The sequence below is a fragment of the Dipodomys ordii genome, unplaced genomic scaffold (genome assembly GCF_000151885.1).
Source record: "Dipodomys ordii isolate 6190 unplaced genomic scaffold, Dord_2.0 Scaffold157, whole genome shotgun sequence".
NCBI lineage: Eukaryota > Metazoa > Chordata > Mammalia > Rodentia > Heteromyidae > Dipodomys > Dipodomys ordii.
In genome coordinates this window covers 440,872-457,052 of record NW_012267373.1, presented here as the reverse complement: position 1 = coordinate 457,052, position 16,181 = coordinate 440,872, and the positions used below count along the sequence as shown (strand labels likewise).

General features: G+C 36.3%; 1 protein-coding gene across 1 annotated transcript in view; it reads right to left on the bottom strand.

The window, feature by feature from the left end:
- Positions 1-16,181, bottom strand: part of Fam184a (family with sequence similarity 184, member A) — a 92,088-nt gene that overhangs the window by 28,053 nt on the left and 47,854 nt on the right. The window contains exons 5-8 of the mRNA XM_013032776.1: positions 15,149-15,271; positions 9,020-9,181; positions 5,675-5,796; positions 5,128-5,278 (exon numbers count right to left, since the gene is read on the bottom strand). Coding sequence (XP_012888230.1) covers positions 5,128-5,278; positions 5,675-5,796; positions 9,020-9,181; positions 15,149-15,271 — 558 coding nt within the window. The remainder of the gene's footprint in view (positions 1-5,127; positions 5,279-5,674; positions 5,797-9,019; positions 9,182-15,148; positions 15,272-16,181) is intronic.

The following is a 16,181-nucleotide window of genomic DNA, read 5'->3' as shown; positions in this document are numbered from 1 at the left end:
CTAGCACTCTACCACTTGAGCCACAGTGCCACTTCCGGCTTTTTTCTTTTTGCTTATGTGGTGCTGAGGAATCGAACCCAGGGCCTCAGGCATGCAAGACAAGCGCTCTACCACTGAGCCACCTTCCCAGCCTGTAATTCTTACAACTATTAATTATAACATTAAATGTAAAATATGTACTGAACCTCATGAGATATTATAAATGTCAAATCTTTTAAAATAAAAAGTCGATACTGCTTTTCAAAGGATAAACTAGTTTAACAAAAGAATTATATTTTTATGATAACCAACTAGATAAGTAGTTCTCACAAATATTTGTCTTTCAAAGTTAGTATTAAAATAAAATTTTGTGTTTAGATGTAAAAATCTCGCTTAGGCTTATAATGACATGTACCTTTATTAGTACAATGTGGTAGATGTATGCACATGAACAAACGAGTGACTGAAAGGAGCTATGAATACTCATAAACAAAACATATCTTATTGAATGCCAAAGTGCATTTTGATGTAAGTTAAAGCTTCAAAGCAGTGATGTTCACGCAAAATCAAAAGTGTACCATGCCCTTGTGTGGAAGCAGTAAGTGTGTTCACTTACATTGTTGATAGACTTATGCAAAGCTTCACCCAGAGAGTGTCTCTGTGAGGAAAAGATCACAGGGGTAGAGGGAAACATTCAGAAATCAACTATGTGAAGGAAGAACGGACAAAAGGGGAAAGCAAAACACAGAACATTAATGATAATACACTGAAGAAAAAGCCAAAAACAATTTTAAAGAAGAAATTAGACAAAAAGAAAGTTAAAACATCCTCTATACTATCTGTAAAACTTTCTGGTATGTTTGTGAGTTGGCAGATGTAGCAAGGCAAACTACAAAGACTAGGAAATTTGTAAACCAGAGTTTAAAAGAGGATCATGGGAAAGAGTTATGAAAAGGGTGACATTGATCAAGATGCATTGTATTCATAATCTGACATGTTGAACTGAAACCCTTCTGTACAACTACTTGAAGAAAATAACAATGATAACAATACAAAGATGATTACTATTGAAAGACGACATTCCTCCCTGGATCTCCACTATAATCATTCACAGCGTGACACCCTACTTCTCCAATGAGAAACTGGCAGATGATAGGCACACACAAACTTGACTGACTAGTGCAGTTTGGGGCCAGAAATAAATGTGAGATAAGCAATGAAACTGAAAATTTAGTAATAAATCTGGTCTTTTACTTGGGGAAAAGGAAGATGAGACACCTTTCAACTTTCTAATTCCCTTTCCTTGCATTTATTGGGCAAAATTGTTTATGATCTAGGTTCATTGTTCAGAAGGGATAAGTCTTTGGAGGAAACCTACATCCCTGCCCTTCCAATACAGAGAAAAGTGTAATTTCATTATTAACCACCTTACTTTTTACCTTCATAAAATACAAGGTGGTATTTTCCATTTTTGTTGCTAATGTGAATTTTAAGAATTCCTTTAAAATGGTTTCAATTTTTATCACATTTTGATAGAATTTTATTTGCCTATTATTCCCTGGTATGTCACAAACTGAAGTTAAATTTTATTTGAAAATAATTTATTACTAATTGATATTCCAGGATAAAGTTTGCTAGAGCTGAAAGGTTAGGTAAGAAAAAGACACTTTCCAGTTATTGCATAGCTTCTGAATCTAAATTATAATTTCTCTTTGACTTTCTAAGAAATAACATCTTAATACTAGAAGTTAATCTAAAAGGTAGCTATTTACATATAAAACATATTTTTCATTCTAAGGTATTATCCATCAGACAAAAATACACATGTTATTTAATAAATAATGTCTTTTAAAACATTTTTGATAAGTCAGAACATTACAACAAATCAAGTAAGTGTATGTTTTAGGTCCTTTATAACAAAAGCACATTCACATTATCATTCCTTTTGTTTACAAGTACTTGTGGACCACAGAAACATCTGACCCAAAGGGGGTAGACCTCATGTGAGCTCACAAACCATACATAGGACAGACCTGCATATATATAGTATGGACACAGTTAAGGCTGCTGGGGGTGATGCTACTATTCATATAGTCATTTTTTAATTTTTCACTTGATACTGTTTATATTACAGAAAATACTGTAAGTACAAAATGAGCTACGGAGTTACCCAAGATAGCAAAACCAACATGACAAAAATAAGAACAGGTAATGATTTTTTAAAAAGCTGCTGGGATAGGAAATGCCTGGAGGTAATATTGGGTAGACAGTAAGGAAAGACCATTTAGAAGAAATAGCATTTAAACATGGGTCCATGAAAATGCCAGGGGAAGAATATACAGCACAAACAGATGAGGCAGCATAAAGACCATGAAGTGGAAGTGGGCTGCTAGACAACGATGTCTGTGGAGAAGCGTGGGTCTTTGTAGGACAAGGGAGTTCAGCCAATTATCTCCATTTAGTGGAATACTCTGCTAGGCAAGGGAGTGGTGTGATCTGCCTTACAGCCTAAAAGATCCATTGAGTGCTTTGAGAAAAGTGAACCTGGAGAGGAAAGATGGGAAGGAGGTCATTGTGATAGTAGTGTTTACTAGGAGACAAAGGAAATGGAAAATATTTTGGAGACAGAATAAGCAAGTTTAACAGATACATAAGAGACAACAGTCAAGTAACAGTGCCAGCGGGTCACTGTTGTGAGAAATGAAGGGAAAGAGAGTATTTTTGAGTCAGATGTGCTGTTTCACATGCCTGTCAGTCATCCGTAAACATATAAATTTGGGGAAGAGGCTACACCTGGAGATTTAAATTTGGAAATGACTGACTTAAGTAGATGGCATTTAAACCATAAGACTAGATGGTATCCCGGTACTGTGGACTGAATGTCTGTGTGCCCCACCCCCAAACTCCAGTGTTGGTAACCTAACAACCAATGTGGTGAGATCTTTGATTGGTGACTAGGTCATGAGGACATGCTTCATGTGTTGATTAGTGCCCTAATAAAGAGACTTCAAAGAGCCTCTCCTGACCTACAATGAAAGAAAGCTCTCCATGAGCAAAGATACTCCATCTGACATAAAATATGCTAGGTCCTTGACCTTCAACTTCCCAGCCTCAAGAACTGTAACAAGTAAGATTATGGTTACAAGTGGCTTGATTTAGGGTATTCTACTGTTGTAGCCTAATCTGAGGTAGCAAATTGCTACCAGGAAGTGAGGGTGCTGCTCTAACAAGTATCTAAAATCATAGAAGTGACTGGAACTTAGTAATGAATAAAGGTTGGAAGAATTTTGAACAGATTATGTGTGTGTGTGTGTGTGAGAGAGAGAGAGAGAAAGAGAGAGAGAGAGAAAGAGGGGGGAACAGAGAGAGAGGGAGAGAGAGAAAGAGAAAGAGAGAGAAAGAGAGAGAGAGATACTGGGGTTTTAATTCAAGGCTTCAGGTAGTACAAGGTTCTGGATGGATTCTGGATTGAGAATCCATCCATCTTTGAATGGATTCTGTTGAGGGCTCAGAAAGGAAAGAGTATAAGTACAAAGAAAACCTCAATCACTTCAGATAACACTTAAAAATACTGAAAGACAGACTAGAAATATAGATGGTATTGGCTGATGGAAGTGAGTATGGTAGTGACAATAAAAGTCACTTACTATATTAGCATTATATTTACTGTCTTCCTGCTATGAGACTGTAAATTTGTGACTTGTAAAAGGGTGTCATATACATGGTTTTAACCAATTTTAGTGGGCCTCAAAGTTCACACTTTCAAAATAGAGTCAAAGTTAATTCCCCAGATGTACATCTAAGTGACTGTCTCCTTATTTCCTGAGTTTAATACTATGAATGAAATGAAAACAAGAAGAAAATTAGAAAAAAAATTTTTTTGGTCGAGTTGTGGGGCCTGAACTCTGGGCCTGGGCGCTGTCCCTCAGCTCTTCATCTCAAGGCTAGCACTCTACCACTTGAGCCACAGTGCCACTTCTGGCTTTTATTCTTTTTGCTTATGTGGTGCTGAGGAATTGAACCCAGGGCCTCATGCATGCAAGGCAAGCGCTCTACCACTGAGCCACCTTCCCAGCCCCACAGAATTAATAATAATTCTATTGGTCAATAATTCTATAATGATTATTTTCTTTCTAACTCCTGAGAGAGAATAAGTTAATGATTAAGAATGTCATTCTTTTACTTGATAAGAATTCAAAGATATTCACTGATTACTCCAGGAGCACATCTTGCCTCTGACTAAAGTGTAATCATTTAAACCTAGTGTCATGGCACGTGCCTGGGCTGCCTCCTGCAATATTATTCAAGGTCAGCCTTGGTAACACAATGAGACTCTACATCAATAACAATCAATGAGAAATTATTAAGAAATTATCAGGCACAAATAGTCAAGCTCCAATCATTATTGGAAGACATTGCATATATCTATTTAGGAAACTATCCTACAGAAAGCCTATCCCGATTATTTTGAAATTCATTATCATCAAAAATACAAAGATAATAGTGGATTTCTAACATGAAATTACAAGCTGCTTTTTGCTCAAGTTCTGTACTTGCTCATCAACTGGTGATTCATACAGTCAGATATATTTAATTACTGGTTAAGCAGAAGAATGCGAAGGATTCATAAACTTAGAAGCTATATAAACAAGTAAAATGTAAACTGTTTTAATTATAATTATATATGTTTTGGTAATAAGAGGATATGACATAAGATAGGCTCAGAAATATCACTACCTTTTGTTTATGTGATGCCCCAAAGGGTAAAGTATAAGCCTCTTGTAGAGAAGAAGTAGCCATCACTTTTGGTAAGTGGTTTTAGGTAATCAGGATACATTTAGTAACTATTACCGAATGGCAACTAATGGCTGGAAAAAACATTTTACATTTTCAAAAAAACAGCTTTCCTATTTTAGTCTCTTATGCGCTCAGTTCAGAAACTAAACTAAATATTTATAAATTATTCTCAGAATGTAGGACTGTGTATAAAATTATTTACCAATATGTTCTATAAGCTTCTGAATAAGCCTCCACATTTAAATGTCTAAAAATATAAAATATAGAAAAATATTAAAAAACAGAGGATTAGCAAGCAGTGTTTTGTAGTATTCTCCCAAGCTAGACAATTGGGTGCAGAGTATTAGCTACCTGGTTTAAGAGATCTTCGACTTTCTTCTGCCATGAATCCCTAGCTGCATTTTTCTCTCGTTCTTTCAACTGTAGCAATTGAGACATTGCTGATTTTTTATCCTCTTCATGTTGAATCCTCAACTCTTCTTGAAGTTTCAAACATTCTTGTCTACAATAAAACACAAGCATTTACTTTGTAAAGAGAATTCTTCACCTCAAGGACTATTATGCAGTGATTCACAGGTTTTTTGAACACTTACTTATTCATCTTAAAGTCCATAGCTCAGAATAGATAAATGTTATAGTTAAGGATCATAACTTACCCAAGTCCACTCATTTAGCAACTTATCAATGACAGAATTGACTTCAGGTTAGTTCTCTTGCCTATCTTATAGGCAAAGAGATGAAATTCAGAAAAATCTGAATCTAAATTGAAAAAAGTAAGACTACACTCTCTGTAGCAAATCATGGGAAAATAAATTTAAAGGACTGCTAGCATGAGCTATATGACAGGAAAATTTCCTCACCTGCATGGGTAAGATTATGTTATAGGGTAGAAGTGTACCTAAGATTTTCCGTCCACTTTATCTCTAAGTCATGGGCCATCTTGTCCACTCTGAGCTTCTCTTCTTCTTTCATGGCAGCTAGAGTTTCTTCATACAGGTGCCTCTCTTGTTCTAGCTCAGTCTGGAGAACAAAAACATTTCAGTGAAGACCTGTCTTCAAAAGCAAAGACACTGCTGATGGTTGTAGAGAAGCAGAGTGCTCTTACTATGACTTGTAAATTCTCATAGCACAATAAATAATAATGCTGTCTGTGAGAACTGTTCAAGATTATGACAGTAAATATACGTATGTTTCAGATGGCAAATGCTCTTACCTAAATAATCTTTAGTTGTAACTTATACTTTTTCAAATTATTTAAGTAATTTAAAGTCAGAATTAGTCATCTAAATAAGACCTTTCTTATCATGTATATCTAATAAGATTGACTAATGAACTATCTACACACACATCCACACAGATATTCATATTTGAAAGCATGTTATTTCTTCAAAGCTTAAGCATTTTATCTACATCCCACTGATATGATTAAAAGAAATATATAGATTTTAACTTACTGATTATTCTTATTTTATAATTCTTAGTCCATGGTCCATGTGCTTAGTGTTATGGTAGTACAATAGAATATACAAAAATCCTTTAGATTAGCATAAATCAAGTTGCTCCCTAGAGCCATGGGGCTACATGTGGCCTGTTTGGACAACACTGGCAACCATGGGCCACTGCCAGTAGACCAGCTGTTCTAGGGTGCCAAGCAGAAGAGGAGCAGATGATAATCCATCCTCCTATAACCACAATGCCTCCATGCAGATCACTAAACAGCTTGGTGTGGCTGTTTGTGGGGGCATATTCAGATTAATAGAGAAAAGCAAATCAATACTGAAATTCTATCCAATACTAATGATTTGGCCTTTAAGCAGTAACTGCTGAAAGCTAAATTCAGCTAACTGACTGTTCCAATATTCTGATTGTAAGACAAAATTTTTTTCTACCATAGGTAGAATTAAATAGAGTAGAATTACTTAAAAGAGTGTGTGTGTGTGTGTGTGTGTGTGTGTGTGTGTGTGTGTGTGTGTGTGCTGGTCTTAGAGCTTGAACTTTTTTACTCTAGGCTACCATTTTACCCTTCAGCAACATCTCCACTTTCAGCTTTTTGGTGATGAAGAGTCTCACAACTTTTGTACCCTTCAAACCATGATCCTCATATCTCAGTCTCCTGAGTAGCTATGAGTACAGACTGGCACCTCGCCAAAAGTATTTCTTTTACTCAATGCAAAGCACTTTATCAAATGAACAGTTGATTATTACTATTTTCTACTATTTGATAGAACTGAATTTGAGATAAGAACTTTCAGGAAATGAAATCCATAAGCTGACAGTGGCATGATAAGTAGAGGGAAGGAAATAAAATATCTCCGGCATTTTATGAACTCTAGAACAAAATACCTTAAGTCAGGAACTTGGATACATCAAGGAGAGAGACTTAGAAACTCCATGTACTATAGTAACACAACCTACTTTCAATCAACAGTCATGGAAAGTATTTCAATTGGAGGAGCATAATTTAGTGGTATAACATTTGCCAGGCATGCACAGTCCAGAACCGTCTTTGCCTTCTTACTCAATGCACACACACACACACACACACACACACACACACACACACAAATTACACACAAACTGCAACTCTTCACAATGGTTGCTACAAAATGTAACTTATTACCCTACTCATGTAACTGTAACTCCTCTGTACAACATTTTTACAATAAATATATATATTAAAAAAGAAAAACTTAAAAAGAAAAAAAGACAAAAAATAAAAAACAAAACAAAACAAAACTCTACCTTAAAATATCATCTTCCTTTTTTTTTGCCAATGGGGGAAAAACTTATTAATGTAGTCTTGTCATCAACTAAGTGTTATGATGTAGAATGCTTCCACTGAGGTTATAGGCAGTATTTGGCATAACATTTTAAATTTACCAAACTCTATAGTATAATAACTCTAAATGCTAACTTTTTTCTTATTTTTGTGAACACTATCATATCACATAGCACCAGAGAAAGGTAAACATAATAATCTTACTTATTTTGTCACATTTCAAAAATAAAAGTAGTGGGGGCTGGGAAGGTGGCTCAGTGGTAGAGCGCTTGCCTTGCATGCCAGAGGCCCTGGGTTCGATTCCTCAGCACCACATAAGCAAAAGGAAAAAAGCCGGAAGTGGTGCTGTGGCTCAAGTGGTAGAGCGCTAGCCTTGAGATGAAGAGCTGAAGGAAGTGCCCAGGCCCAGAGTCCAGGCCCCACGACTGGATCCAAAAATAAAAAAATAAAAGTAGTATAATCAGTAACCAACACAATTCTACCTTAGATAATGTGCACAGTGTAGGTGTGCCAATATCCACAACTGTCCTTGTTTACATGTTTTAGAATGTTACCAGCTCTATGCAAACAAAAAACAAAATTAAGAAGCTTAACAGTTACTGTTTCTGCTCTGATAAGCACTGTGCTGTAATAAGTCTATCACATTCAATTATTACAGTAATGCTATTATTATCACACTCCCATCCTTCATTGTGCAGATGAGGGGGCTGAGGCTTTCCCCTGAACCCTGAACAGTGGATGTGGAATTCAAACAGGATCAACACTCCAGATTACCTCTGCAGGAAAAGGTTAGGAAGGGCTCCTTGCTATTATATTTCTTGGATCTTTTCTCAACTAAGCAGCTGAAAACTTTTCTTTGCTTCCTGAATGAAAAGGAAAGGCAAAAGAAAGCCATATTTGCTATATATGTAAACTCCAAGTCTCACCAGTAAAATAATTTGTACATACTATATTTGAACATATTATGGGTTGAACCATGTCTCCAAAAAGATTTCACGAAGGATTAACAGTCTGGCTCACCCCACCCTCAGAAGGTAACTTTATTTGGAAACAGGGTCAGTGAAAACAAGATCACTCCAGTAGAGGAAGCACTTAATCCAATATGACTAGTAAACTTATAAGATGACAATGTGAAGTCAGCAATTATGTGGTCAACTGGGAGGACTGCCTGAGGTTATCAAAAGCTGGGAAATGCAAAGGAGAACTACTCCTACAGAGAGTTAAGGAGAGTTACAGAGAGTTAAGTGCCCTGCCAGTACCTTGATTTTAAACTTCTGGCTTCAAAAACTTCAAGAGAACAAATTTCTCTTCCTTTAAGTGACCTAGCTTGAAGTATTTTGTACTGGAAACTCAAGAAATTTACACACTAATTATATATCATGAGATTGAAATAAGGTTGGGGCAAAGTAGCTAAATTATATTTTCATTTTGCTGTTTAAGATGACAGTAAAGTTATGCGATTACCTTGACAGTTAACAGAGCCTCCTTGGTCTCCTTTAGCCGGCCTTTAGTCAAGTCAAGCTCTTTCTGCAGCCTTCCCTGGGAATCTTGAAGACTAGCAATGAGTCCTTCAGCAGAGCCAAGCCCTTGTTCACTTTTCCTTACCAGGTCTTGGAGGCGGCCAATCTGCAAGGAAACAGGGTACTTTACATATGCCTCATGGTGACAGCTCCACAGCTTCTTAAAAGTTTTCTTGAGTTGTTTTGTTACTGAATGGATGCTTTCTCCATGAATGTGGAGGAAGCACTCAACTTAGGATGATAAACTTTTATCATGGGTTGTTTTGTGAAAAGACCTTGTGTTTATGCTTTCTTTTTTCCAGGACCACCATGTAAAGAAATGGATATACCCCTCAAGTTCTTAGCTTAAAGAGAATTCTTGGTTCAATCATATAATAAATCAGCAGTTGAAAGAAACTAAAGCAAGATAAAGACTATATTAAAGATTAAAAATACTTTTAAAACATTCTTTTAAAATACTTTTAAAAAATTCTATTTGAGTCCAGTTTTTTGCTAACCACAAAAGATACAGCTCTGTCCATATGGATCTTTGGTACACACAGCCTATAGAATAAGTTGTAATTTCTGTTTCCATATAAAACTTGTCTCATGAAATCTCTTCAGAGTTGAATTTCTATCCTCTTGAAATTAGGGGCAAATGGACAACTTATTACAGGGCAGATCACTGCTGTCTAATAGTAAGAATCAAATCCACGAATGCCATACTTCAAATTGTCTAGGAAAATGTTTAATTAAAAGTTTTAAAAAAACAGTCCTATGAAAATGCTACAAAAATTACATTTGGTCATTTAAAAATAATACCTGGGTATTTCTTCTTACAAATATAGATATTACAAAGAAAATTATGAAAGCTTTCCAGTTCTAGTTTCTTTCCCTCTAACTCTGTCTCTCTCTGTCTCTGTCTGTCTGTCTGTCTCTCTGTATAATAAAATCCGAACTCAGGGCTTTTTACTTGTTAGGCAAGTGTTCTTCAATTTGGGCCACACCCCTAATCTTTTTGCTTTATTTATTTATTTTAATGTAGTCACTTGTTTTTCCTGGGGCCAGTGTGGAGTGATTCTATTTAGGCTTCCTTTACAGCTGAATGGCAGGTATGAACTACTATACTCAGTGTCTATTGACATGAAGTCTCACTTTTTTACCCAAGTTGGCCTTGAACTTTAATCCTCCCAATTTCTGCCTCTCCAATAGGTAATATTTCAGGCATAATCTACTTCCAGTCTTTCAGTAGTAAACTTCCACTAAATATTTACTGCACAAATGAATGAGACAATTACTGAAAAATATAAACAATAGCAACTAAGAAATAAAATCTCTTTAGCGTCTCAATATGTAAGTATTTAACTTCTAGAAGGTGCTCCCCTCCCCACAATAGCTTCTGTTTCTGGAGTTTTATAGTATACCAGGGTCACTGTTGGGCCATTATTGTGCCTCTGAGCTGAAGAGGGCCATTCCCTTACGTGTGGAAGCAGCTCCAGGTATAGAGGGGCATAAACAACGTTTACGTGTGAATCAGGGAAAGACTTCCTTTTTTTAGGGAGATAGTTCTGTGGAAACTTAAGTTGTTTCTAAATTTCTTCTGTAAACAGTGCTGAAAATGTGTCAGTACTCTTTAATTATCTGCGTAAGTTTCCAACACAAAACTGAAATGGCTGAGTAAAACTACTTGCCTATCTACAGCTCTCACACATGCTGCTGAGTTCCTTTCAGGCAAGTTTATACAATTTTATGTTGCGCTCAGCAACTTCTGAGTGTTTATTTCTGTACTCTCATCAACTCTGTTTGGTCTCACTTAATTTTTATCGCTGTTAATATGTGTAATGGAATACCATCAAAATTCATTTCATTTCTACTTCTTAAATTATGGCAAACACTAAAGTTGATTTTCATATTTTTACCCAACAGAATCATAGTGTCTATATTTTTCTTATTGCTTTGTAAACACTCTTACAACATTAAAGACATGAATTCTTAGTGGGTTATACAATTTGTCAGCTACTTAACTCCATCCCTCCCAATTTTTCTCTTTTAATTCTAATTACGGTATGTTTTGATATGGAGAAGTTTTAGCTTTAATTGTATAAACATTATCTGTTTTGAATATATATATATATATATTTTTTTTTTTTTTTGGTCGGTCATGGGCCCTGAACTCTGGGCCTGGGCGCTGTCCCTCAGCTCTTCAGCTCAAGGCTAACACTCTACCACTTGAGCCACAGCACCACTTTGAGCTTTTTCTGCTTATATGGTGCTCAGGAATCGAACCCAGGGCCTTATGCATACAAGGCAAGCACTCTACCACTGAGCCACCTTCCCAGCCCTCTGTTTTGAATTTATGAGTTTAGTATCTTGTCAGAAAGTCTTCTTTGTCCTAAGCTTGTCAAATGTGTATTTTCATATTTTACCTGTATATTATGAAATCAAATACACATTTCAATCCTTAACACATTTGGGATGTTTTTTTCAGTGTTGAGATTGAAAAAATTTAACTTTATTTTCCTCACTTCTTCCACTTATACAGAGGGATACTATCCAAATTAAACTAGGAATGTTAGAATCCATCCTTTCTCATTGAAGCTATAGAACTTTGCTCAGAGAATTCCTGATTACACATCCTAGTGTACTCTTTTCGGGCTTCATACTCTGGCTTCTAAGTAATGCGTGACATCAACTCTTTTCATAGTTTTCTGATATCCATTCATCTTTGGCCTCATGCTTCTGCTGCTTCTCAATTATTATTTTTTTTCCTGGCTCTATTAACTCAGTACTGGTCCTCCCCTTCCTCACTGTATTCATCAGCTACCATGGGTAGCCTGAGAGACTTAAAGACACTGACCCAGAGTTCTAGTCTCACTAGGAACACCTCGTTTTTAGCTCTAAGCCTTAACTTTCCACTCCGTTCTTCTAAGATGTCTCATGATGCATTCAGCATGAGCATATCCAAACAATTCAATATCTTGTCATTCTCATAAACTTTCCTTGCTATAATTTCTTCTTCCAATAGCAGCATCATTATCTGTCCAAATAATACTTGACTCACTTCATAAAACTTTCTAAGTTTTACTTTTGCATAAGCCTTTCCACTCCCAGTTTGCAAAGCTGCAAATCACATCCCAGGGCTGGTCTACTGTAATAGAATCTTAAGTCGTCGATCTACCTCTGATCACCACCTCCCTTCCACATAGGCCATCTTTCTACCACAATTCTTTTTTTCTAAAACTATCACTACAGATAGTGTGGTGGCTCTTTTTAATATAAGTATCATCAGCGAAAGCCCACAATCTTTGCCTTGAACAAAATTCCCTCACAATTTGTCTTCAGCTTCCTTTCTACTACATTTCTTTGTCAAGCCCCATGTATATCTTATAATGAAGTGTAGTAATTCCAAAGAACATGTTCTTCCAAAGAACATTTGGCAATGTGTGGAAGCACATTTGGTTGCTATGTTTTGATAAGTGATAGCTCTACTGGTGGGTAAATAACAAAGTATAAAATTATTAATAGTGATGAAGTAGAGAAATATTCATGGTTTGTCAAGACACTGAAACCTGTTTACCAATGACTGTACTTAACATTATTCTTCATATCCATATTAACGTTGATATTTCTATATCTGGTAAATTTCAAAGACTATCTTCCATTTCACAGTTTTGAAATCTCCGATATTATTTTCCAGGGCTTTTATGAAACTATTTGGTAAAAAAAAATCCTTTTTCTATGGACTCAAATCATAACAGCTGTGAGTTTCTTGATGTTTTGTTAAAGTTTTGCCACCACCCAGAAAATACCATTACTTAACAAGTGCTTCCTAAATCATAAAAATATGGAAATATTACTTAATGCACAAAGCAAATATTGACAGAATCTAAGGGAAATTAGAAAATCAACATGGTGTCAAGTTTTTAGCAAACAACAGGACATAAAGGTCAATGTTAGAATAAACACAGAAAGGATTGAAGGAAATAGTATAAATCCTGATTTTTATGGACAGGCATGTTGTCTTACTGCATGAAACAACTGACTGTGCTCAGAACATTTAATTTCTCTCTTGTTCTGGGTCACAAAGCTAACTTGAACACGTTCCAAAAATTACATTGGTATAAACCAGTTTCCAACCACAATGCAACCGATGCTGAAAAATAATTTCAACCTTTCACACCTCTTCCAAAAAACCGAAGGCCCGTGTCCTACTTAATTTTATGAAGCCAGTATAACTTTGACTTGAAAATCATGAAAGTATAATATGAAGAGCACAAAGCAGCCTTACTTGAACCCAGTCTCAAGAATCCTACTACAAATAGCAAATGGAATCTAGCATTTTATTTAAAAGATAATATATTTAACTAGGACATACTTCAAATATTCAAGGTTGATTTAAATCTGACCAAGTTGATTTGTATAAGGTACCACATTAGCAATTTTGAAAAGCATGATTATAACAGGTTCAGAAAACTACATCTATTCATGATTCTTTAAAATGAGACTATCGTTAGTAGGGAATGTCCCTAATCTAATAAAGGGCACTTACAAAATAAAACTCTAGGGAAGCATCTTAATTAACTGAAAAATGTTGATATCCTTCCCTTTCAGATCAGGAAGCAAAACAACAATGTTTACAGTCTCTATAGACCCTACGCAGCAAAGCAGGACAAGAGAAAAGACATCCAAAAAGACATCCCAGATGAGGGGAGAGCAGAACCATATGGAAGGCTGAACCAGGCAGATTCTTGGGATCCATTCAAAGAGGCACCAAGACATTAGCAGGACTAGAAAATATAACTGAAAATGTAGCTAGAAGAAAAACAAGTTGACAATACTCCTGTCAGTGAAGTTATAATATGTAGGCTGGAAGAATACTTAAACCACTTAAAATTGGAAGAGGGAACCTGAGGGACCTAGAGGGACACACAGATGGTCAGTGAAGTGCCTGTAATGGAGATGGGACATAGCAACTAGGAAGGTCAGGGTCTACTGAGAGAGGTATGCAATTATGAAGCCAACAGAAGATCTAGGACAACAGAAGCCAGGCTAGGCTAGGATCAATAAAAGCCTTGTTTCCAAAGGGAGCATTTTACACTTTCTCTGGGCAGAGGTTTAAAGATAACTCAAATAGGGAGAGGGACTGTCCTGGGGCACTTGTGCACCTCGGTGTACATTTCGTATGGCTTCTATGGGCAGAAGCAGAGTGGTAAGAAGGACTTGATGACAGTAATAGTAGTTAGGGTAGGAGGAGCTGACAAGATGACATATGTCAAAGCTGGAACTAGTCTGAGGGAGATCACCCCACAAGCCATGGAAGGATGACAGCTGGGAGGGGTCCCAGCACATAGCCTCACCTGAGACATAAGTGGAAAGAGAAGGAGCAAATTTTGTAAATGGCCTTTACATTGTTATCTGCAGGTCTTTAAAAATCAAAACGTGTGTTTATCCTGTTCTGAGCCTTTTCTTTTCCAGGCTAAAGAATATTTCATTTATTTACTTCAGAGGCCAGTATCTAGAAGTCACAAACTTATTTTCTCCCTTTAAAAATGAGACACAGTGTTGGAAGACTAAGATAATGTTTTGCAAAAAGGCAAAGATGCCTGGTTTCCTTCCCAGTAAGGTAACAATCTTCTTTGTTTTGCATTTCCCCAACAACAACAACACATTTCATTCCCCTTGGTACATGTTAACTTAGTGAGTTACAACCAAATTCTTACAAAACAATCAGCGCCAACTAAAGTTCTTTAAAGATTCTTTAATTTTACTTTAATATGTTACCTTCACTAAGGCTCATTCATGTAGACAGAATCACCAGTATAAGTTACAGAGAAAGGAGTATGTGTGTGTGAATGTGTGTGTATGGTGTATGAGTGTTTATGTGTATGGTGTATATGTATTTATGTATCTGGTATATATGTGTATGTGTGTGTACATGTGTGCAGGTGTGTCTGTGCATATGTGTGTGTGTATGGGTGTGTGTGTATATGGTGTGTGTATGGTGGATGTGTGTGTGATGTATGTGGGTATATGTTGTGTGTACCTGTGTGTGTGTGTGAGTATATTGTAATTGATAGGCTCAAAGGATTCTTGCCTCTTGATTGGCTGTATTCAGCTTGTCTTCTAGTACGTCCTTCAGGTTTTCTAGCTCTAGTTGAAGTTGATTCTTATCCTCTTCCATATGTAGCTTTTCCTTTTTATATTGTTCCTCCAATTCCTTATGAAAGAAAATGAATTAAAAAAAATTTTAAATACACATATTGTAGTCCTTGAAAACCAGAAGATATTCTTCTGAAGTATATGCTCCTTTATATTTTGATTATTTTTCTCATCAAATTAGCTTTGACCTTAAATAATACCAGAGTTAAAGAATGAACCTACTGAGGCTGGGAAGGCGGCTCAGTGGTAGAGAGCTTGCTATGCATGAATGAGGCCCTGGGTTCAATTCCTCAGCACCACATAAGCAGAAAAAGCCAGAAGTGGCACTGTGGCTCAAGTGCTAGAGCCCTAGCCTTGAGCTGAAGATCTGAGGGACTGCGCCCAGGCCCAGAGTTCAGGCCCATGACCGACAAAAAAAAAAAAAAAAGAAAAAAAAATGAACCTAACTCAATTCTAGTGGCTAACATTTCATCATTCTGAATCACCTATGATATAGCCTTTAAGAACTATTAAAATCATGAGGCTATATAACTCGTCTAGATTATTAAAAAACCAGAAAAGTAGGAAAGCACTACTTATAGGCTATGACCCTAGCTCCTCAGGGGACTGTGATCTGAGAGTCTTAATTTGAAGACATATTGGGTACACATTTGCTCCATGAAACTCTAACTTCCAATTAACCAGCAAAAAAAAAAAAAAATCAGAATTGAAGGTGTAGAGTGACTCAAGTAATAGAGTGCTGGATGTGAACAATGAAAACTGAGTTCTTAGCTGACATCAGATCAGGCACAAGTTTCCATGCACCCAGATACAGAACACTCTTAAATTCAACAACACATCTGCAATGCTGACTATCAGCTCCAGAGAAATTCTTTTATTTTTTAATTTTATTTTATTTGTGAACATACTGTACAGAGGGGTTACAATTACATGGGCAAGATAATGCATACATTTCTTACCAAGCATTG